The 23506-nt window shown below is 36.3% G+C and overlaps 1 protein-coding gene across 4 annotated transcripts in view; it reads left to right on the top strand.

The window, feature by feature from the left end:
* The window catches only part of PDE4D (phosphodiesterase 4D), a 340478-nt gene that overhangs the window by 302453 nt on the left and 14519 nt on the right, over positions 1-23506 (top strand). For 3 of the 4 annotated variants that reach the window (XM_029942278.1, XM_029942276.1, XM_029942279.1), the window contains 4 exons: positions 19013-19106; positions 20489-20661; positions 21458-21556; positions 22413-22577. In XM_029942278.1, the coding sequence (XP_029798138.1) occupies positions 19013-19106; positions 20489-20661; positions 21458-21556; positions 22413-22577 (531 nt within the window). The remainder of the gene's footprint in view (positions 1-19012; positions 19107-20488; positions 20662-21457; positions 21557-22412; positions 22578-23506) is intronic. The other variant, XM_029942277.1, reaches the window with a different exon arrangement.

Here is a 23506-nt window from a genome sequence, read left to right as displayed (position 1 = left end):
ATGATTTTGGGGACAGCCTTGAAGAAAGAAAGAAATCCAGACGGGTCAGGGTGAGGGTGTGAATGGTTAAGAGGAGAATGGTCAGCTGTGGGGATAATGACTGGGACAACTGACTGGAGAGAGGAGATTTCCAGGGGAAGGGTGTTGCATGAGGCTAGAGTCTTTTTTAGCTTTGGTAGCTGGCATCCTCTCCTTCACCTGTTGCTTCCTTGAGTCATAGCCCAGTAGCAGCATGGGTAGATTGTCACATCCAACTGCTGGGCTGTCCCCTAAGGAACTGGGCCTGGGGGTGAAGACAGGCAACAACAAAGCACAAGCTGGAACAAGGTGAAGAGAGACTGTGTCCAAATAAGTATAGATTGGTTCACTCTAGTATAGTGTAAGTTATTCGATGCCAGAAGAGTAAAGTGGAACAGAATAGCAGATGATAGATGTGAACCTTTACCTTTATCCTCCTGTGAATCTCCTAAATTCCAGTGAGCTTAGCAATTCCTCTTCTGGGTCACTCTACACTAGCATTGTGACCTTGGGTAATTAAATTGCTTCAGTTTCTCTGCACCTATTTTGTCTGTAAATTGGGACTAACAAATCTATCTCCAAGGCTTATTGTACAAATTGGATGAAAACCTGCCTAAAGTGCACGGAGTGGTACAACACATAATAGCCACATAAAATGGCCTATCTTTAGTAAGGATGGGGATTGAGACTATTTTTAAACTTAAAAGGTGAACTTTATATGCTGCCATATAGGTGACCCAATGCAACTGGAGCTTGAATCAACAGGCCTGGGCAAAAGAGCTCACAGTGTGCCTTTGAAATCCTGATACCCAGTCATGGTGATTTATGGGACCTCACTAGCTTGCATATGTGATGGTCCACTGAGTTTGTTTACTTTAGTTTTAGCTCAGTTACTTAGCACTCTATGATAGCATATTTTTATTTACACTCTTACTTGACCACTTAATTATGATTACCTTGAAAGAATATGTATGAAGGCAGCCATGAAAGACACTTTTATTAGAGTTGTGAGAGTCTCAGGTAGATCTTCATACCACTATGTCTAAAAATTGGTGCATGGCTTATGCTTCACTTCTCCCTCACTTTGGATGACCTTCAAGACACCTCCAAATGATTTCTTGATTCTGTGAAATATTGAGGTTATGATTATTTACAAGAGTGTCAGATATTGTGGCACCTGGGTGGCTCAGTCGGTTAGGCATCAAGCTTTGGCTCAGGTCATGATCTCATGGTTGGTGGGTTTGAACCCCATGTCAGGCTCTGGGCTGACAGCTAGCTGGAGCCTGTCTTCAGATTCTGTGTCTCCCTCTCTCTCTGACCCTCCCCTGCTCGCACTCTTTCTCTGTCTCTCAAAAATAAAAAACATTTAAACAAATTTTTTAAAAAAGAGTGTCAGATATCAATAATATTAGGTAACTAGGTATCTCTTCTTGGGGAAGGTAGAAACAAGAACCAAAATAAACTCTATAATCATTGCACAGATTTAAAATGAAAATCTCACTGAGAAATAGAGGAGTGGATAAAATCTTCCTGAACCTGGTTTCAGCCCATGATAAAGTCTTAGTCATAGGTCTGATACTAGCCATAGCACAGGGAGAGCAAATTCCCTAGTAGTGTAGTTCTAAGAATTGAAAATGAGTCAATGAATAGGTAATTGATCGATCCCTTTCCATTTTCTACTTACTATCAGCCATTTTGCAGACAAATCAAACTTTGGTATGCCTAATAAACGTTGTGGGCTTTTTTTCTTAAATTCCAAACGTACTTAGAGGTAAAAGAGATCTGTGAGATCAACCTGTTTGCTTCCTTAATTTTAGAGATGAGGTAACAAGGTGCAGGTAAGTGCTCAGAACAAAATAGTGCTGTGTTACTTTGGTCAAGGTTTTATCTTGTGGCAAATAAAAATTTTTGTTGCTAGACATAAGACCCTGATTATGCTTTTTACTGACATTATCACTTTTAAATGAAATTTTCAGTTTATTATTTGTGTTTGATCCTTGACCATTTTCTAGACCACATACCATTTTCATGTGAGAAATAAATCACTAGGAAGGTTTTTTGTTGTTTTGTATGTTTTGGCTTCAGATAGTTGCAATCTGGTATTTAGGCTTTCACTGACAGATTTTTGTTTTTGCCTGGTTGCTGTACAATGTATTTCTGCTCTAAAGGTTTTTAGAGACACATGATATTTTTGCATTTGGATAGTTGGTCCAAGGGTTGTGGGTTACCATTAAGCTGATTTGTATTCAAATAGATAGGTAGATAATAAGAGAGATGATAGATAGATAGATAGATAGACAGACAGACAGAAAGATAGATAAATGGGTTAATGGTTAGATGGATAAATGGGCAGGCATATGGATATACAAACTGAAAATATAAACACCTGTTGTGTGTTAATGAATAATAAATAGCATAGTTCATGGTATTCTGGTCCTGTATGGAAGTTTAGAGTATGTTCAACCAAATTGATTCGGAAACATCCCAGAAAAAAGTGTTTCTTAGGCTAGATCTTTAACATGGAGGATTCATATAGATTGCTGACAAAGGAAGAGGTGGCATTCCAGAGGCTAGATGAGGCGGGGTAGGATGGGGCACTACTGCAGATTTAGCTTTATTGTGTTTGTGGGAATGGGCAAGTAGTGGGTATTTTGGAAGAGTGAGCCTGCCTAGAAAAGAAAGTCTGGTGCTGGGAACGGGCAGGTATGAGAAATGTAGACTTGGGACCACAGTGAAGAGTGCCTTCAATGCCAGACTAAGCCATTTCTGCATTATCCTCTAAGTCCAGAAGAACCCTTACTTTTTAAGGAAAATATTAGAAGGAAAATAACAAAATGATTTTATAAAGATAAGTCTGGTGGTGGTATAGATCATACTGAGGGGCAGCAGTGAAAGCAAGAAGGATCTTTAAAGAATTAGGCAAGTAAGTGATGAGAGATCAAAACAGGATGGAGTGAAAGGAGAAGAATCGGTAGGAGGATTGTGTAGGAAAGGAGACAGGATATGACAGATTTGGGGTAGCAGGACTGCACGGAATAAGAGTGCATATAAACATAAACAATAGAAAGGATGATAGCTGGAAAATTAGAAGTCAATTTGGGGGTGGAGTGAAAGGTCGCCGTTAAGTTTTTAGACATGAAATTGAGGTGAGACCATGTATCAAAAGGAAAATGTCCTCTAGTCAAGACTAGATTGCTAGTAGTCGGACAGGACCTTACCTGGCAGTTACCTGTGCAGAGTTGCTGGTTAAGACCTTAAGAGTCCTCTTTAAAATGGGAATAGTACTAGTCATCATAGGGCTTTACTAGAAATAATTGAAATAATGCCAGAAAGGGATTCAGCACTATCCTTGGCACACTGCAGACACTCAACAATATTAGTGGTTTTTTTTTACTGTGCATTTTAGGGAAAGACAGTTTTATAAATTATTACAACTGGTATTCTGGAAGCTGTATGAAAGCCATTTTCTTGTTACGTTTTCTCAGTAGCCCAAGGGGAAGTTTTCCAACATCCTAATTAATTCACATCTTTGCTTTTCTCCCTGGTAGGAGACCATGAGAGCCCAAGCTATAATTGCTCATGTTAAGCTGTTGATCACTGTTTAGAAGACCTAGATTTTTTTTTACACAAAAGGTTAAAGATATTTACTACTCTTCATTTATTGCAACATCTGTAATAAAATCCCTGAACCATATTTTGTTTTCTCTTGCTGTGTCCAGAGTCAAATCAATTTTAAGGGGTTTATAAAGACCTTTTGAAAAATAGTGTTAGATTAATGCAAGCTAATGATCATTACCTCAGATCAGATCAGCGTTTTAAAACTACTTTCCCTCATAGTGAAAGACTTACACCACAATAGATGAAATCCAGGAGAAGTGGATTATTATATATGAAGATTTGCAGGACCTCCCGTCTGTGTAGGTTGAACTAAATGTCTTCAGTGTAGCTTTCCAGCTTGGATGTATTTCACAGAATCAAAGAATTATGGTATGTTTGATGATCCTGTTCCACCTAACAATGCGATTGACTCATTATCTCATAGGGTATTAGAGTCACATAAAGAAGGTCAAGTACAGCAGAGTTTTTTCTTTGAGTGGGTTCCTCAACAGTAAAATAAACTTCATGTATTTAAATTTTCTTGCACTTGATCCATACAACTCTCCTTTTGCCTCCTTGTCCTCCAAATCTTTCCCTCCCCCAGTCCTCTCCATGTTAGCAACTGGCACAGACATCCATCCAAGTACATACCAATCAAACCAGAAGTCTAGGCGTCAAACTTCTCTTCACTTGCAGTGTTCCATTCATCAAGGTGGCCAACTCTTCCTCACTGCTTCCTCTCTTCTTCTGTCTGCTCTGCCCTTCTATAAATTTTCTTCACATAGACAGCTTTTTAAAATGTAAATCACATCATGTAACTCAGCACCTTTCGGTGGTGTCCCATACTCTCTGCAAGGCTTATAAGGACGCACATGATTTTGCCTTGATGTACTTGTAATCTCATTCTTTATACCTGTCTTCCCTCATTCTGAGTTTCCTTGCTGGGATGCTCTGCCCTAGATCTTCTGGTTGGTTCTTTCTAATCCTTTGGGTCTCGTGTCAGATACCACCTTATCAGTGCAGCTTTTCCTGACTATTTAGCTTACTGGTCTACTATTGGTATCACATTACCCCTTTATCTTCCATTCAGTATGTTTCTCATTCATTTCTTGTCTTTTTGTCCCAAGAGTTTAAGATTTACATGCTTAGGGAATTCTTTTGTGTTTATTACTGTATCCCCCATGCTGGCACATATTAGCTGTTTAATAAATGCTTGTTGAGTGAGTAAGTGTATGACCATTCTAAACCCGTTTGTTTTCTGATATTTAAAGCCTGTTGCTTTTCACAAGAATTATCTATTTTCTTTTCTATTTTCTATTTTTATTTTCTTGAAACCCTAGTATTTTTGTTTGTTTGATTTTACTTGTTAATAAATGTGAAGGGAGTTAAGTAGTAGAATAAGTTTGAGAAATACTAGGTTAAACAGAGTAAAACAGGGTTATATATTATGGTCCTTGGCAAAGCCTATAATGTGCTAATATACACCATATCCAAGAAGGTTAGCACTATGCCAGAAGTTTGACTTTCAATGTCTTCTTTGAGAATTATCACATTGGACTACTGTTCTTTATAATACATTCTGAAAATTGCTGCCTTAGACAAAAACCCATCATAATAGATAGGGAAAGAGATGCTATATTGACTACAAAGAGGCAAATTTACACTGACCACAAGGAGAGCAGGCTATCAAACAAGCACTCAGAAAAAAAATATATCAAAAAGTGATGGAAGGATTCAAAAAGCACCCACAGCAGTAGAGACTATAGAGTTTTCTGCAAACAGCTCTTCCTCCTCTGCTGGATTTTTCTATCTCCGCAGCTCACACAGTGCTTAGCCTAGAGTGAACATACAATAAATATCTGTTGACTATTTATTGATGAGTGAAAAAAGGTGGCCCAGGATCACCGTTAAATCATTAAATTAGGATCAGTTTGGTTTGTTTAAGAAAGCATGAAAATATCTAATGTATTTTAGGAAAGGTTTTATTCCAAAGAATTAAGATCTAAAATATTAGTACTTATGAAAATATTTCAACTTTTATTATATCACATAAATGCTTAGTATAACTAGGAATTTACTATATTTCACATTATTCAAAGTTAACATAGACTTTAGACAAAGACAGGCCTGTTTGTCTGGGATATAATGGTGAAGCTCTTAAAGTAAAGGTGTTATTTTATCGTATGTAACTAGGCTTGGGATTTTTGTTTTTCATTTTCGTTAGGCAAAGTTAAGCAAATTTGGAATTAAGATAATTGGTAACATTACCTAACATTTTTGAGGCGTAATTTACATAGGTAAGAGGTTCATTTTTGGATCTAGTTGAGAGCATCTTGACAAATGTATGCAGTTGGATAACTACCACCGTAATCTATGCAGAATATTTTCATCACCCAAAAAGAGTTCTCATGTTCCTTTTGTACTCATTCTCCTCCCTCTACTACCCATCCCTGGCAACCAGTGAATGTCATGTGAATAAAAGCATAGTTATACAGAGCCTTTTGTTAATGGCTTCTTTCACTTTGCATAATGCTTTTGAGATTCATCCACTAATAACACTATGCATGTATTAGTAATTTCTTTCTTTTTTTTTTTTTGCTTTCTTGTTTTTTGTTTTATGGATATACCACAATTTGCCTAGTCATTCACCAGTTGATTGACATCTAGGCTATTTGCAGGTTTTAGCTGTTATAAATAGAATTGCTATAAACATTTACATAAAGGCTTTTGTACAGACATATGTTTTCATTTCTCTTGGGTAAATAGGAGTGGGACTGCTGGAACATGTAATGAATAGAATTGTTAACTTTGTAAGAAAGTGCCAAAATATTTTCCCAAGTCATTATCCCATTTTGCAATCCTACCAACAGCATATGAGGGTTCCATTTGGTCTGCATACTGGCCATCATTTTGTATTGCTAGTTTTTTTTTCATTTTAGCTATTCTAGTAAGTATGTAGTAGCATTACATTTTGATTTTAATTTTTGTTTCTTAAGGACTAATGATGTCACACATCTTTTCATGTGCTTATTGATCTTTTTAAGTTGTAAGGACTTTTACAAATTCCATATGTAAATCTTTATCAGATACGTATTTTATACATATATTCTTCTCAGTCTGTGGCAAAGAGAAGTTTTGATGAAGTCTGGTTTATCATTTTTGTCTTTTATGTTTCATATTCTTTTGTGTTCCAGGAAATATTTGCCTAACCTAGGACCACAAACATTTTCACTGTTTTTTCTTCTAGAAGTTTTATAGTTTCAAATTTTACATGTATTTCAAAGATCCATTTTGAGTGGATATATACTAATATGGTGCAAAGTAAAGGGGAAAGTTCCCTTTTTTGTGAATGGATGTCAATTTGTTTAAATGCTCTTTGTTGAAAAGAATACAGAGCCTAACTTTTCTGACTTATAATTACTTTAAAATCCACAATAAATGTGGATAAAATAAATAAATATGTATTTCCAGAAATCTACCTTTTTGCTTTTTTTAGTATTGCCTTAGGAGACAAGTATTCTCTATTTAAATTATTTTTACAAAGCACACCATGAAGTGCAGAGGAAATATTAGTAAGTATTTTGTGGTGATTATGATAGCCATAATAAGCATGGAAAATTGGTGTTAACTTAAGAGAGTTTATGTCAATTGGGGGTCTTAATTTTCCCTTTAAGTAGAAAGTCTATATCCATACAAAATGACTTTTGTGGAAGTTTCATTTATGTGAGGTGTGTGCATCCATTCATTGCCTTAATTATTCTTCATTGAAACAAAAGTCGTTTGTAGATGTGGTAATAATAGTGGTAGTGGTAATGGTAGTGATTTCAACTAAATTTGCTCAGTAGTTATGAACATACAAAAATTTGTATCTGGCGTATATGATTCACACTGAATCAAGAATTACAGAATTCTATGCCAGAGAGACCATGTGGAAGCAAAATTCAAATAACAGCTATCATCAGATAAGTTTGATATTATTTCACCCTCAGGGTACTTCTCAACAAAACTGCAGTTTCCCTTTTTGTAAATTTTTATTATTATCATCATCATTATTATTTTACTTTAGAGAGAGAGAGAATGGGAATGGGGCACAGGGGCAGAGTGAAAGAGAAAGAATCATAAGAAGGCTCCACACTCAGAATGGAGCCCAGCATGGGGCTGGATCCCAAAACACTGGGATTATGACCTGAGCTGAAATCAAGAGTCAGACACTCAGCTGACTGAGTCACCCAGGCACCCCTACAAAATTACAGTTTCTTGCATTGGATTTTCCTTTTTCAGTAAATGTTAGAGGTGTTTCTTATTTTAAATAAAACTTTGGTGAAAATTCTCAAATTAGACTAATTGGAAAATGATTCTTAGCTTTTTCAGATAATGATTCCATTTTTAAAATCAACCTGTAGTTCTTCTTAATCTCAAGCTGCTATAATATTTGTAAGGTATGTTTTTATTATCTGAAATGTGATGACTCTTAGAAAGAGAGCTGTTCCTTAAATCATATTTGGATCCATTATCACTAGAGGGCAGTAAACACAAACCAATTTTCTGGATTTACTTGAGTTAAAGTTGTTTTTGTAATGTTAGCATTCATTAAAGTATTGTTTTTATAATGTTAGGATAGATTTAAAATTCTGTTATTTAAAGCGTAGATTATAGTTGAGTTCTAGATTATTGCCTGCCTCTCAAACTATTTTTTTTAGTGAAAGCAAAAGATCACTGAGTGATTTTTAGAGACAGTGGTATGCAGTAGTTATTGTATTTAATATTTGAAGATTCATCTTGCCTCAGAATTCTTCAGGGGGCATTTAACAGCTAAATTTGCCTATGTGAGGCTCAACTCTATTGGATATATGGCAGTCCACTTTACATAGATTTGCTTCTTGATTAATAACAATTCCCAGAACTTTGATCTTAAGTAGAAATATAAAGTCAGTATAGATTGATTAGAGAATAAAATATTTTATTTTTACTAACAGGTGTTAGTCCTGTTAAAAACAAAGCTATTTCCAGGAAATCCCTGTTTCACATCGTCTGCCCCTCCCCTGCTTATGCACACGCTCCCTCTCTCTCAAAAATAAACCTTAGGGGCACCTGGGTGGCTCAGTTTGTTAAGCATTCGACTTCGGCTCAGGTCATCATCTCACAGTTCATGGGTTTGAGCCCTGCATTGGTCTCTAGACTGATAGCTCAGAGCCTGGAGCCTGTTTCAGATTCTGTGTCTTCTTCTCTCTCTGCCTCTCCTTTGCTCATGCTCTGTCTCTCTCTCTCTCTCTCTCTTTCTGTGTCTCACAAAAATTAATAAAATGTTTAAAATAAATAAATAAACCTTAAAATTAAAGGTTAGAGGCACCTGGGTACCTCAGTCCATTAAGCCTGTGACTTCAGTTCAGGTCATAATCTCACTTCGAGCCCCCAGCAGGCTCTGTGTTCCCAGCTCAAGACGAGCCTGCTTCAAATTCTGTCTCCCTCTTTCTCCGCCCTTCCCCTACTCATGCTTTGACTCTCTCTCAAAAAATAAATAAATAGGGGTGCCTGGGTGGCTCAGTCTGTTGAGCATCCAGCTTCGGATCAGGTCATGATCTCGCAGTTCATGGATTTGAGCCCCGCATCAGGCTCTGTGCTGACAGCTCAGAGCCGGGAGCCTGTCTTCAGATTCTGTGTCTCCCTCTCTCTCTCTCTCTCTCTCTCTCTGACCCTCCCCTGCTCAAGCTGTGTCTTTCTCTCTCTCTCAAAAATAAGTAAAAATAACATTTTAAAAATTTTAGTAATTAAAAACATTTAAAAAATGTTTAACGAAAAGCTATCCCTGATCATTTTATAATATAGGAACTGACATTGCCTCCTATCCTCTTTTTCCTCTATTGTACTTACCACCACATGATGTAGTATATATTTGCTTAGTTGCTGAACATAAGCGCCAAGTAAAAAACCTTTGATTCGTTCACTGCTGTGTCCTCATTATTCAGGAGAGTGCCTCACATACAGTAGGAGCTTAATAAAGTATTTGTTAAATAAGAAGCAAGTGCAGAATAGTGTTTGGAGAAGGGCTGAGGTATTTGGCCTTGTGATGTACTTTGCAAGATTTAAATCTTTTTCTGAAAAAAGCTTAAAGGAGGTAGAGGAAGAGAAAGAGGGTTCTAGGCAATGAATTCAACGCAAGTAGAAATAGACATGGGACTGTCTGCAAAATCATAGAGCTGAGCAGAATACTAGCCTTTCAGGACCAAAGCAAGGGTATAAAGAGCATTTGGAGGCGGGCTTGGAGTCGGGGATTAGGGTCAGAGGTTGTCAGTCAGGGGCTCACACGGATGTGATGGGGCAGGTGATGCCACATTGTTAGGCAGTAGCTGAGGAGCAGCAGTTGAGGCTGGATTTGAGGAAAATTGGCCTCGCAGTAGAGGTGAGAATGGCATGGGAGGAAGAAAAGCCAAAAAAGAGGAGCTAAAAAGCACTTATAGGGACTTACAGTTTTGGGCTTGAGACAAATAATGATGTGATACAGTTAAAAGAAAACCTGATGTATTAGACACACACACATACACACACATGTGCACAGACACGCACACACACAGTAGACCTGGGAGTTTAAACAAACTAGTCACCATAATAGGATAGTTATAATTCCCATCATTGTTTTCATCATCCTCATCATTCTCACCATCTAATATCTATTTGTCACTGGGTATCAGATGTTTTAAGTTCTTTGCATATATAATCTCATTTAGTCCTCATAATAATTTTTCTGGTTATTTATTGTTATAAATCACTTCCAACTTAGGGCTTCATATATCAGTTTGCCGGGGGGGGTTATTTTATGGGCTAACTAGACTTACTTAAACATTCTCACTTCGAATCCCTCATGTGTTGTAGTCAGATGGCAGCTAGGGCTAGAGTCATCTAAAGGCTCTGCTGCTTTCCCTGTCTCTCTCCCCCTGCCCCCACCTCCCTTCAGCCTCTACGTAACATTAGCATGGGCTTTCTCGTAGCACGGCAATCAGCCTTGCTAACAGGGTGGCTCAGGGATTTGATCCTAATAGCACATTCAAAGCAACCAAGGTGAAGGCTTCTTGACTTCTTGTGACACACTACTTGTTGGTTATAGAAGCCAACTCAGATTCACCGTAGGGTAGGATGACTCATTAGGAGGCATCTTTGGTGACTATCATAACAACCCAATGTTACAGATGAAGAAACTGATACACTAAGAGTGATCTAGATTGTTTGTCAAAGATTATGCCCTAAAGGATTTGATACAAAGCCTGTGTACTTAGTACCTGGGTGAACTTGGAAAATCATTTTCTCTCTCTAGGTCTAATTTTATGTGAAAATGAGAGGATTGAAGGATATGATCTGGAAAATGCTTTTCCTATGTCTCAGGGGTTAAGCCTGTGTATTTAGATGAGAGGAGTGGGTATGGGAAGGAACAGACTAAATAAAAAGGCATTTTATAAAAGATAAAGCCTGGTAATAAAGTTGATGGAGAGAATGTGATATAGATGGGGAACACGTTGGGGTTATTCAAGGATCCAGTTAGATGATTTATATTAAACACCCAATAGTGGGCGACTCACATGAAATGCCTTTTGAATGGTAGCAAAGAGATGAAGATTCCACTCTGTGATATTAGGAGAAATATCAACCCACTGACTGAAATGAAAGTAGTTACAATGGGAACTACCTAAAATAGAAAACTGGATCCATCAATTCTGGAAAAGTTTGTGATGAGTGGCAAGACATTAAACAGGGGAGGGAATCTTACAAGTCATTTGGAAATACGGTTCTAAAATTCAAGTCAGCAGCAGTTACTGAAGAGTGTGGCCTAGGACAGAGTCTGTGGATATCCTAAGCTAGAGGATGAATAGAAGAAAGCAAAAAGGCATGGTCAGAGGAGTGGGTAGGAAACCAAAGCAGGTGAGGGCCTTGGGAATGGAAGGAGTAGAGAGAATATATTATTGAACATGTGAGAAGTTAAGGGGAATGAAAAACTAGGGAAGAAGAGGACCTTTGTATTCTTCAAGAGGCAGTCTTGGTGGCATTTTGAGAGGTTAATTTTTTTCTTCTTTTGTAAAGATTAAGAGGAATATAGGGAGTCAACACAATGGGTGTGAACTGCAGCTGAAGACTTGGGGAGCAAAGGACCAAGAGAGGCAGAGTAATGCTGGATGTTTCATGTACCAAGTAGAACAGATAAACCAAATTCAGGAAAACTACAAAGTGACAATATCAGCAAGTCACAGAAGCACAAAGCAGTTAAGTGCATTGAGATGGAGATGAGGCAGAATGGACAGAATTTTATGCTAAATAGAGTAAAAGCTACACTTTCCTCATGTTTTTATCCACAAGTCTTCTGTAGTATAAAGGTGCAGAATAATACTACCCCAAATCAAATAGAAAAGATTGTTTTTCTTGAAAAAATTTAGATTTATTATTTAAGTCTCCTTGCAAAAGACATGATTATACTTGAGTTCAATGTGGGTCCTGCATGACCCACTGTTAATACCTTTCTTAACTTTGTGAGCAATCATAAGAATGGTCTTATTTGGTCAAAATATAGATCTTGAAATCTGTACACCAAACTCAGCATTTCTTAGTCATACACAGTGCATTGGCTTTTGGTCCACCCCTACCCCACATTCATGATAAATCATCCCCACTTTTAGATTTTTAAAGTTGTGGAGCTCAGATGTATGTAAAAATAGAAACAAAAGGAACTGAGAACAGCCATGCCCCGCAGGTGAGGAAATGTATCATTCCCGCTTGTGAATTATGGACATTAATTGTATTTGTAATCACAGTATGCATTTATGTTGGATGGAGGGAGAACTTTGGTTATATCTGTGTCATGGGGGAGGGGGAGCCACTTGTCTTGGATTTGAGAGGAGGTGACAGTTAAAATGCCTGTATATGGGCACTTTCAGAGCAGCTTTTATTTTGAAGGAAGAGAAGAAATCAGAGAGTATTATAATTCATAGAAAGGACTCAGAAAGGATTGGCAATCTTTATTTAAGAATAAACTGTGGATTTTGAGAAGTTTTATGGTCGTTATTCATCACTGGGAGAGGGAAACCCCATTCATCTTTTCACCCGGCAGTCTTAGCTGTAGGGATACCATTATTAAATGGCGTTTAGGAGAGGTGAGGAGGAAAACCTCCTCCCCAGAGGTGTGCCCCTGCCAGCCAGTCAGGAAGCAGCCTGCTCTGAGTCCACACCCCACCTGCTTCGATAGACCCAGGGATGGAGTGTGATTGGTGCGTAGTTGGGCTTTTATGGGAGGTGTTTCCTGTCACTCTTCCTGGCTTCCCTGCAGTTCCTTATTTGGTAGCTTTTGACAGAACTAGTCTTTCTTGCAGCTAAGCATCTTGACATACATTATTCATTAAGCCCTGGAGCTCAGGGAGAAAAAGATGCAGACCCTTAGATCTTTAGATATTTCTTTATCACATGAATTTTCTTTATTCAGCCTAGTTGTAGAATTCTGTTCCATTCTGGAGTTTTACAAATGGCATGTGTTCCTTAGGAAGACGGCCGGATGGGATCTAATGCAAGGCTTTCTTATGTATACTTAATTACCAAAAATCTTCAAAAACCTGCACTCCCTGTGGCTTGCAGCTATTGTTAAAGTATCGAGGTTTTTGAAGATACACAGATTTTAGAACTAATTGTCTCTTTATATAAGCAATCCAAAATGCCTGAAGCAAACTATTTACTGTCAGTGTCTTGGGGCTACATAAAGGTAAGATTTATTTAGCTCCTAATTGCTTTGATTACATAACTGATAGTTTTAATAAATTACGGTGGCATTAAGCTTTAACAGTCATTTATTATTTTCTCTTAGATGTTAATTACAGAAGAAAAATGTGTTTTTAGTGCTCAAGATAAGGAGAAATTGTTTAACATTTATTAGCTGTAGTTTGCAGGTTAAAATAGCTTTTCAGTGTGCAGTGGTTCTTCAGTTTGTCATGTTATAAAGATTTGAATTATGCTTTTAAATATCAAGGTAATCATACAAAATCAATGGAAATAAATTATTGGGCCAAATTACTTAAACTGGCGTATGGGTTCCAATTCATAAAATCTAAAATTCCAATTCTAAAAATCTATACTACTTTAACCCAATGAGTGGTTGTTGTTTTTTGTTTTTATCTTCAGATATAAAAGCTCTAGGTGACACTAAAAATTGAAATTTATTAACTGTTTTAAATAATATACTATTAAAACGAAAACTGGTTTATCTACTTGTAAAACTGGAAGAAATATGTAAGTTCATATAACTTTTGTTAATATCAGGGAATGAAGTAATACACTGAATTTACCAAGATGTATTCCCGTTTGGCAGACCTCTTGCATGCCTCATGATAATTCTTGCCTGGCGATCCTATCTCTGTCATAGAAGCAGGAGGTAGAGAAACCTTTTTCAGTCCTACATGAAGCATCCCTTCAGAGCTTAAAATCTATTCTTAAGTATTTGAGCCAATCACAATACATAATTTTTAAGAATCCTTTTTCTCTTTAAGGAGTCTCAGATTGAAATTTTTTCATTGTCTTTGTTTCTTTTTAGAGAATTGTCTCGCTGTGAGATTTACTTGCATTCTAAGAAAACTTACTTCATTTTTAGTTACACAAGGAGTCACAATTCCCCAATTCCTCTAAAAATCTATGGATGGCCCAGATATATTTTAATTGTTTTTGAAATGTACAGATTTTCATTATTTTAACTTTGTTAGCCAATTTTGGCTTAAAAAATTTTTAGTACAGAGAAGTAAAGAAAGTAATAAAGAAAAATCCTATAATCTCCCTACAACTCATATCTTAGCTTTTCTATAGCTTATATTTGATATGTTTTTGAAGGGCTTCATATTTGTATTATGATTTTGAACAAAACGTCCAGAATCTAAATAAATAATTGTAGTGTTTATCTTTTTGAGGAAAATTTTTGCTGGTCAGCCTTGTTTAATAGTATACTGCTAAAAACAGCTAAGGACAAGTATATTTATTCTTAGGAATTTTGAGGGATTTCTTTTTATAAAGCCAATGTAGTGTTTATTTTAGCTTTTAATGCTGATATATACCAAACTTAGAGTGTTTCACAGTGCAGCATATTCAAATGATTTTTAGAACAATATTGGTCAGGGTGGGGGATGGGGCAGGGAAGGCATTTTCTTAATGTTTGACCTTTACCGCCTTCTTAATTATATACTAGGAGAATATAAAATGCACCCAATACATTGGCATGAATACAGAAATATAGGGATTGTATTTAAGAATACTTTAATTTTGTTTTATTTAATTTTGCTTCCTCAACAGTCTTAAATGTAGAACATAAATTGGAAAACGAGTTTAAAAGCAAAATACAGAATATTTTAACTGCATTTCAGCTTCCTTTGTGCTTTACATGCTGCACACAGACATTCTGATGCATAATGAGAACAAAGGATTTGAAAGCATTCACTTAAGTTTTCATTTTTTTTTCACTGTTGGAATAGTAATTCCATATATTATTTCATACTATTTAGACCAAAAACAATCAGAAGAACTCATTAACATAAAATATGTCGAGGTCACTTTCTAAAATATCTAAATGCTCAATTAAATTGTTTTGCATTTTCTAGCCAGTTTTATTTTCTTTTGTAAAATCAGTTCTGTCTTTTATCTCTTCTAAATCTGTAAATTGAGAACTGTAACAATGTTCCAGGAAAAACACATTTTATTGCCTTTTCTAATCATTTTTCCCTCATGACAATTTTTATAGTTTTTCTAATAAATAGTATGTAGTTATCTTAAAGTGAGAGAAATTCCACTTATGTTTCAAAATGATTGTTGAATCATTCAGTGTACTGTTCTTTAGTACAGCCAGCTACACACTCCAAAACCATATTGTAAGATCAACTACCAGTTGAGAAAGCAATGATGGTAATTTCTGTGTTTATTAATTTAGCTTCCCTGGCAGTTTTATATCAACAGCAAAAAATAAAGGAGGGGGAGCAATTTTAATTTAGAAAATGCTCTTATAACTTAATGACTCTTTGAAAACTGTCTTTAATATCCCACATCCTTTCCCTTGGGAAGAAAGAGAATTGTTTATTTTTTTTCAAAATAGTTTATTGTCAAATTGGTTTCCATATAGCACACAGTGCTCTTCCCCACAAGTGCCCTCCTCCATTACCACCACCTCTTTCCCCCATTCCCCCTCCCCTTTCAACCCTCAGTTCGGTTTCAATATTCAATAGTCTCTCAGGTTTTGCGTCCCTCTCTTTCCCCAACAAAAGAGAATTGTTTAAAATGTTGTCTCTTGTAATCATGTTAAGAGGAAATGTTGCCTTCCTAAGAGCACCTGACGAGCCTTGGTAGGGATATAGGTATGCGCTGCAATGTTTCTCCACCCACATTTCTGGGTTTGGAACAAAACCATGAGAGTAGTCTTGGAATATATGTATATGATGCAGATATAATCGGTGGATATGCATCCTGTAATTTATCCATCTGTAGAATAGATTTCCCTTCTCTGGCATTTTTTTGCCTCACTTACCTGTGGTGACTGGCTATTTTGAGAAATTATATAAGTGAACTGCCAGAAAAATTAAAGTTCATTATTTGTATTATTCCAGAGGATCCAGTAATTTGTGTAGCATATCTGCAGGTACCATGTACATTTTCTGCAGGGCTTATGGCAACATATTCCTTATACCAGGTGGCTTGCAAGTTAGAAGGTAGTTTTATGGAAAAACTGGGTCCCTGTCTAACTTTTCCAGTTGTACCCTCCCCCACTCTCAAGCATGCATCATTTTTTAGTTACATGGAGAGAAATGCTTGGAGGGCAGATGGACAGCAGCTGCTTAGGGTAGCTGATAGCCTCTCCTAGCCAACCCCTCCGCCCTCTTTAAAACAGACATTGCCATGCAGGCAGTTCTTACTGGCAACTTTCAGCTCATAGCACGGACAAGTTCAGGTCCAAGAGATATTTCATTCAATATATGTTTTAAATGTTTCACAGACTCTCTTTTGACCTTGTTTTGCCTAAAGAGCAGATTTTTCTAAGAGTAAATTTCATTAGTTAAGCAAGGATTTACTTGCCTTTGGGCTTTGCATATTAAATTATTGTTCTATTTTTGAAGCATGATGATCATCTCCTATGTGAATAATATCCCCAGTTACTTTTGGGAATGGGTAGATGAGCTAGATATTTATATGTGTATTTTGTGGGCATAAATGTAGTCCTATCTTCCATCTGTCCTGGAGTGATAAAAATCAACTATCTCTATTAAAAGCCCCAGTGAGCTGGGGAGATAGAAAGAACTCATTGAGGAGCATCTCCTATGTGCCTGGCAAAAAACCAAGACACTTTCTAGTAACTCATTTAATTAGTTAATAGCTTATAACTTAACTCAGGAAAATATAACTTCATGAAAGATGGACGGAAAATGTTTTGAACACTATCGTAAGTGTTTTCCTAAATGTTCTTCGGAGGCCCCTGGTTTTTCCCAGCAGATCAGAGGGATTAATGCTGAGTGAAACCAAGCAGTAGCCTGTTTTGTATACTGCATGTTGCCAATTTAAAATACATACATATAAGTGTGAGAAAAAAGACATCGATGGAAATATAAGTTATAGTTATCTGAGCAATAGGAAGATACATAATTTCTAATTTTTTTCTATATGGCTTTCTAGATTTTCTATGTCATGTGTGCATTTTATAATTACAGACAAGTTAATAAAGAAAATATATGAACAAAAAACTGATCTTTATGTTTCTGAGTCTGAGAATAACCTCCTTAGACCTATAAATTACCAGAAAAATTTATATTGGTATGGTCAGTTCTTCAATTTTGGCTACAGGGGAATGCTAATATATATTTCTAATATCCAACAGTCTATTGAAATATTTTTATTGATCTTTTGTGATAAATTCCTATTCAGTAAGATGGACTTTGGAAGTGATTTGCCAAATTATCTTGAGTTAGGATACCTTGGTATGAATTATCCAGAGAAGCATGTTTTTTCTTAAATTTTAATAGGCTAAATACCCAGAGTTAGAAATTACATTTCAGGGGCACCTGGGTAGCTCAGTTGGTTGGACATCCAACTTCAGCTCAGGTCATGATCTCGCGGTTTGTGGGTTCGAGCCCCGCGTCAGGCTCTGTGCTGACAGCTCCAAGCCTGGAGACTGCTTCAAATTCTTTGTCTTTCTCTCTGCCCTTACCCTGTTCAGACTTTATGTCTCTCTCTCAAAAATAAATAAATAATAAAAATATATATTTAAATTTTTTAAAAATGAAAATTACATTTCTAACATTACTAAATGGTAAATTCACTACTCTCTTTTTTCCTAGATTTAAATGAGAATTATGCTAAAATTCAAATTTTAAAGGCTACTAAATATTAGAGAAAATGTGTTTGACTTTTTTTGATCAAGTAATAATAACCCATGTAATAGAAAAACTTATTGTTTCTGTATGTTAAGAGAAATATTAAGGCATATTTAAATTTAAGGCCCTTTGGGCTATTTTGGGAATCAAAGGAAAACACATTAAGAAACAGCTGATGGATGGGAAAGCATAACGTCTTTGAGAATTTTGGAAATGGGTAATTCCATGTGATTGTTGATAGTTAATTCCAGTGTTTCTTAGGAAAAATAGGCACCATGGCATCAATAAAATACATTGTGAAGAAATGAAGTTGAGTATTGACAATGAACCTGTTTCGTATTTAAGTAACTTGAGAAAAATGGATTGGGAAATCCCATGGATGCTGAGAAACAAAAAAATCTTATACCTTCTACTTGGAAACTCTTTAAAAGGAAAAACCATATACTTATCTATTCAGATATTTTACTTCTCCATAATTCTGAAAGACTCCTTTAAACCCATTCACTTTTGCTCTGGGGTAAAAGATGACATATCAACCTCCAGCAAAGTGTATATACTCACTTCCGCAAATGACAAATTAATTGATAAATCATCTTTTGTTGTGTGGCAGCACATATGTGTGTTTATAAATAAGGGGGTTTTCCTTCTCCAAAAATACACCTTAATTTTTTTTTCCACTTAACTAATGTCCTTGAAGTCCGTCAATCTGTGTTGTTCAGTATGGTAGCCACTAGCTATGTGTGGCTATTTAAATTTAAAATAATTTAAAATGAAATAAAGTTCAAAACTCAGGGCCTCATTTTTACTAGCCACATTGCAAGTACTTCATAGACGCATACGATTAGTAGCTACTGTAAGGGACATCTCAGATTCTAGAACTTTCCAACATTATAGCAAGTTCTCTTGGAGGGCACTGATCTAAACTGTCTAAATTTAAAAATTCTTTGGGCATGTTTACTATATCTTACAAGTATGCTTATGTTACCTCACATTTTTCCTTTTCTGCTATTTCACATTATTTTTTTGTTTTTCAGTTTAAAAGGATGCTTAATCGGGAGCTCACCCATCTCTCTGAAATGAGTCGGTCTGGAAATCAAGTGTCAGAGTATATATCAAACACATTCTTAGGTGAGAATAACAATTTAAATGCAATTTCAAAGTTTTCTTTTGAGTTGTTTGCTTTTGGAGGTGGATTGGGGGCACTAACTCATTTTGGAAACCACACAAATGCTAGGAATTCCATTTGTTTTCATTCATCCAATTAGTAACTTGACTATCTAAGCCTCTAAGCTTTGAAATCTAAGGTGACAGAATACATTTTTTTTTTATTTTTAGTTTTATTCAGAACTTCAGGGATTCTCTGGATTCAAGTTATATATTGTCCGTTTTTCCAAAGCACTAAAATGTAAACTGCATTTTATAGAGAAATCTATGCATGCATTCAACAAATTCGTGTTAACTGCCAGATATTGTTGGGCATTGGTAATGAGAAATGAGACATGGTTCTTGCCACCAATGAATTACAGTCTAATGAACACCAAGCTCTAGATACAATATAACTGCTAAAGAAAAGCTTACTGATAATAATAGTTGAGAATTTGTTGTATATCACCCCACCCCACATCCACAGAAAGAAAATTCAGTTGGTGAAACTCAGTAATATGAACATATCCTTGATTTGCATGTACTTTCAAAACAAAACTGCTGTAACATCTAATTAGCACTTTCACTAAACAGATATTTATTGAACACATGCTATATGTGCAAGGATGAGTTTGAGGAGCTCACTGCCTTGAAACAGTGCATGAATATACTGAGGCATCTACTTACTGTCTTTTATTTGAAAATAACAATTGAATCTGACAGTTATGTATCACATGATATTGGAGGTTCTCTGTGCTCCTCTTGTTATGGCATAACGATTATCCCACTAAAGAACAGAAAATGCAAAATAACAGAAACAATCTAAGTCATTCAAATATATTGTGTGTATCGTTGCTTATCACCCATTTCAGTAAGCCATTAGGTTCATCCAGTGTTGTTTTTATGATATTCTGTATGAAGTTCCTTCCTGTACAAAGTAGGTATTAAAACTAGAATCCTTAATGGGCAAGAGCAATTTCTAAGCCACTAAGTGAATTTCAAATAGGGACGGAGTTGATAAACAGTTGAAATAACCAACATGTTTTACTTTATCCAACTTTGCTATCGTAACTCTTGTAAAAAAATTTACTCTGACATTATATCCAAGTAGTAAATAGTCTGCATTTGATGCTAATGATTTTGCTGTGAGATGTATTAGCTCAATTTAAGGTGTTTAAGGGTATCAAAAATAGTAAGTCCACATCAAATTGTAAATACTCAGCACCTTAAAAGAAGTGTTTCTTAGCAACATTTTCTGGAACATAGAATGATTAATTAAATCTGTCGAGTTATGGATGTTATGATTAAAAAGTAACAGCTCACTTAGAATTCATAGTAAATATAGAACATTTTCTAAATTTCTTAAGATAAGCAACATGAAGTGGAAATTCCTTCTCCAACTCAGAAGGAAAAGGAGAAAAAGAAAAGGCCAATGTCTCAGATCAGCGGGGTCAAGAAGTTGATGCACAGCTCCAGTTTGACAAATTCAAGCATCCCAAGATTTGGGGTTAAAACTGAACAAGAAGATGTCCTTGCCAAGGTAAGATGATTTTAAGCATCGGGATCATAATATGCAGGGATGCTTTTTAATGAATTTTGATTCTCTTTTAAATAGACTAGTTTATTAATTCGTGGGTTTCTTCTCTTTTGGAAGGTGTGAAACTACTTTATAAAGCTCTTTATAAATTATTTGGTATTGGGGCACCTGGGTGGCTCAGTTGATTAAGTGGCCAACTTTGTCTCAGGCCATGATCTCACGATTCATGGGTTCGAGCCCCGCATCGGGCTCTGTGCTGACAGCTCAGAGCCTAGAACCTCCTTCGGCTTTTGTGTCTCCCTTTCTTTCTGCTCCTCCCCCACTCATGCTCTGTTTCTCTCTATCTTTCAGAACTGGATAAATATTACAAATAAATAAATAGGATATTGTTAATATGTGGATTTAGACAGGTGGTTTATGTGTTTGTTACTTTTTTGTATCTACATTTGATTATTCTACCTTAAAGAGTTAGGAATGTTTTATATCTTTCGGGTTTCAGAATAGTTAAGGTTTTGTGAACAGATTTTATCTGTTAAAGAAATGCCCTGAGATTGATAGTCAAGGTATGCAAGTAACGTTGTATAGTCAGAGGCATAAGGTTAAGCCATACTGTTCAGTTTTCAATACATTTAAGTGGCTTTACCTAAAGTGTGTACTTACATGGTGCATCCATTGCATTTACAATGAGTCTTTTTATTAACTTTCTTTTTATTAAAGTCAGTAATGTTTAAATGGCCATGTTCATTGATTCGTGTTTTACTTCTGCCTCCTAATTTTTTCAATTGTTCTTTAACCCCAGGAACTAGAAGATGTAAACAAGTGGGGCCTTCATGTCTTCAGAATAGCAGAGCTGTCCGGGAACCGGCCTTTGACTGTTATCATGCATACTATTTTTCAGGTAACGTGATTAAATTCTATCACCTTTCCTTTTTTTGGTGATACAATGTCTAGTTTGTAAAATGTGCTTGTGTTTTTTTCTTCTTTACTCTTCACCTTCTTTTGCTTGTTTTGATACTTTTTTATTGAGTGATAAAGGTTGGGGTGTGGGGTCAAATACAACTTAACCAATTTTGTTATTTTTTTTCCATTTTTAAAAAAAGAGGTCAGGTGGGAAAATTCAAGCAATTCATTAAAATAAGAGTATAAAAATCTACATGATTTTTAAAAATCTACATGAACCTGGCTTGCAGAAAGAACAGAGTGCTAACTAAAGAATGAATAAGCCTCTTGCTGCTGACTTGCCTTAAATTATAATTTCTTCAGTCATTGCTTTTTATACTGCTCTCTTCTCCATATCCATTTCCCACTCTTCTTGAGCTTTTGCCCCAGCCCAGAAGTAGGATATAAATGAGGAACTGAGACTGTAGATCCCTTGGGACTGGCATGGCATATCCAACCCTAGAGGACATTTTGTGTTGGATTGATGTGATCCACTAGTGATTCAATGCTGGACTGAAGCCGCTTTCACAGCTATGGAACCCAGACATACTTATACTTGGCAGCTCATTCCCAGCAGCCTACCTCTTGAGGAGAGCAGTGCTGGGCCCCAGCAGGACAACCCTAACCTGGACTTTTCCCCAGAGTCCCTGGATGTTCTCAAAGGGTTCCATTTCCCTCACTACACATTGCAAGAGTTCTCTTTCCATTTCTGGGTTATCCAGAGGTGATATTGGGTATGGTTTTTCCGTTAACACACTCTGTGGAAAAACTTTCTATGTGAAACCAAATTGTGAAGAGGATTTCCTTTCCTACAGGAACGGGATTTATTAAAAACATTTAAAATTCCAGTGGACACGTTAGTTACATACCTTATGACCCTGGAAGACCATTACCACGCTGACGTGGCCTACCACAACAGTATCCATGCTGCAGATGTGGTCCAATCGACACATGTGCTGTTATCCACACCTGCTTTGGAGGTAAATCTCGTTTCTGAAACTTGGACACCTTAACCTGCTGCTCTTAAGCATCTCAAACCTTTATACTGAAGGGTGTGCAGGGCAGAAAATAATTGGCTTCAGGTAGTATATTAAGTTACAGCAGGAAAATGTTGTTGTGATTAATAAACCATTCGGTCTTTGATGAATTTTGCCTATGAAAGTTGGTCAGAGATTTAGGGATTCATCTGTTGATGATCCTGCTTTGAAATGACCTAGTGGACATTCTATCAAGTACATCTGGCTTATTCAGTTTCAGTTAGTTGTTTGGAATTTAGTCTGATGGCCTTTTGCATGTATAGTTGAAAGGATGATTATTTATAAAATGTAGACAGTGCTTTGATATTTGTCATAGAATTTTTCCGGAATAAACACATCTTTAATTCTGCCAGATTTTAAGAATTTGTTCTATCAAACATTTATTAAGACAGTTTGATTCCCTTAATCATTTGGGGTAAAGATTCTCTTTTGCTAATATTTTTAGTTCAAATTGTTTTCATTGTAAAATTGTGTTCATACCTCACCGTTTGAGTGAGTGGTTCTCATTGGGGGTGAGGGGGGAGTTATTCCCATTTCCTTCTTCCCTGATCCGCTAGGGACACTTGGCAGTATGTGGACATAGTATTGTCTGTCACAACCTGGCGGTAGACGGTTCTGGCATCTCACGGGTAGAGGCCAGGAATCCTATTAGCAATACTACAACGCACAGGATAGCCTCCCATAGCAAAGAATTATGTCAGGTCTACTGAGATCAAGAGTCCCTGGTTTGCGTAAAAGAAAAGAATCACTCTTGTCATTAATTTTATGTACATTTTCAGAATATTCTTAAACATCTTAAATACTTCTAAAACAAGCTACAATTTTGAAGCTTCATTTTGTTTTCCATCAAATTCTAGGAAGTAATTTCACAT

This window comes from Suricata suricatta, chromosome 6, assembly GCF_006229205.1.
Source record: "Suricata suricatta isolate VVHF042 chromosome 6, meerkat_22Aug2017_6uvM2_HiC, whole genome shotgun sequence".
NCBI lineage: Eukaryota > Metazoa > Chordata > Mammalia > Carnivora > Herpestidae > Suricata > Suricata suricatta.
This window is presented reverse-complemented; position numbering and strand designations above follow the sequence as displayed.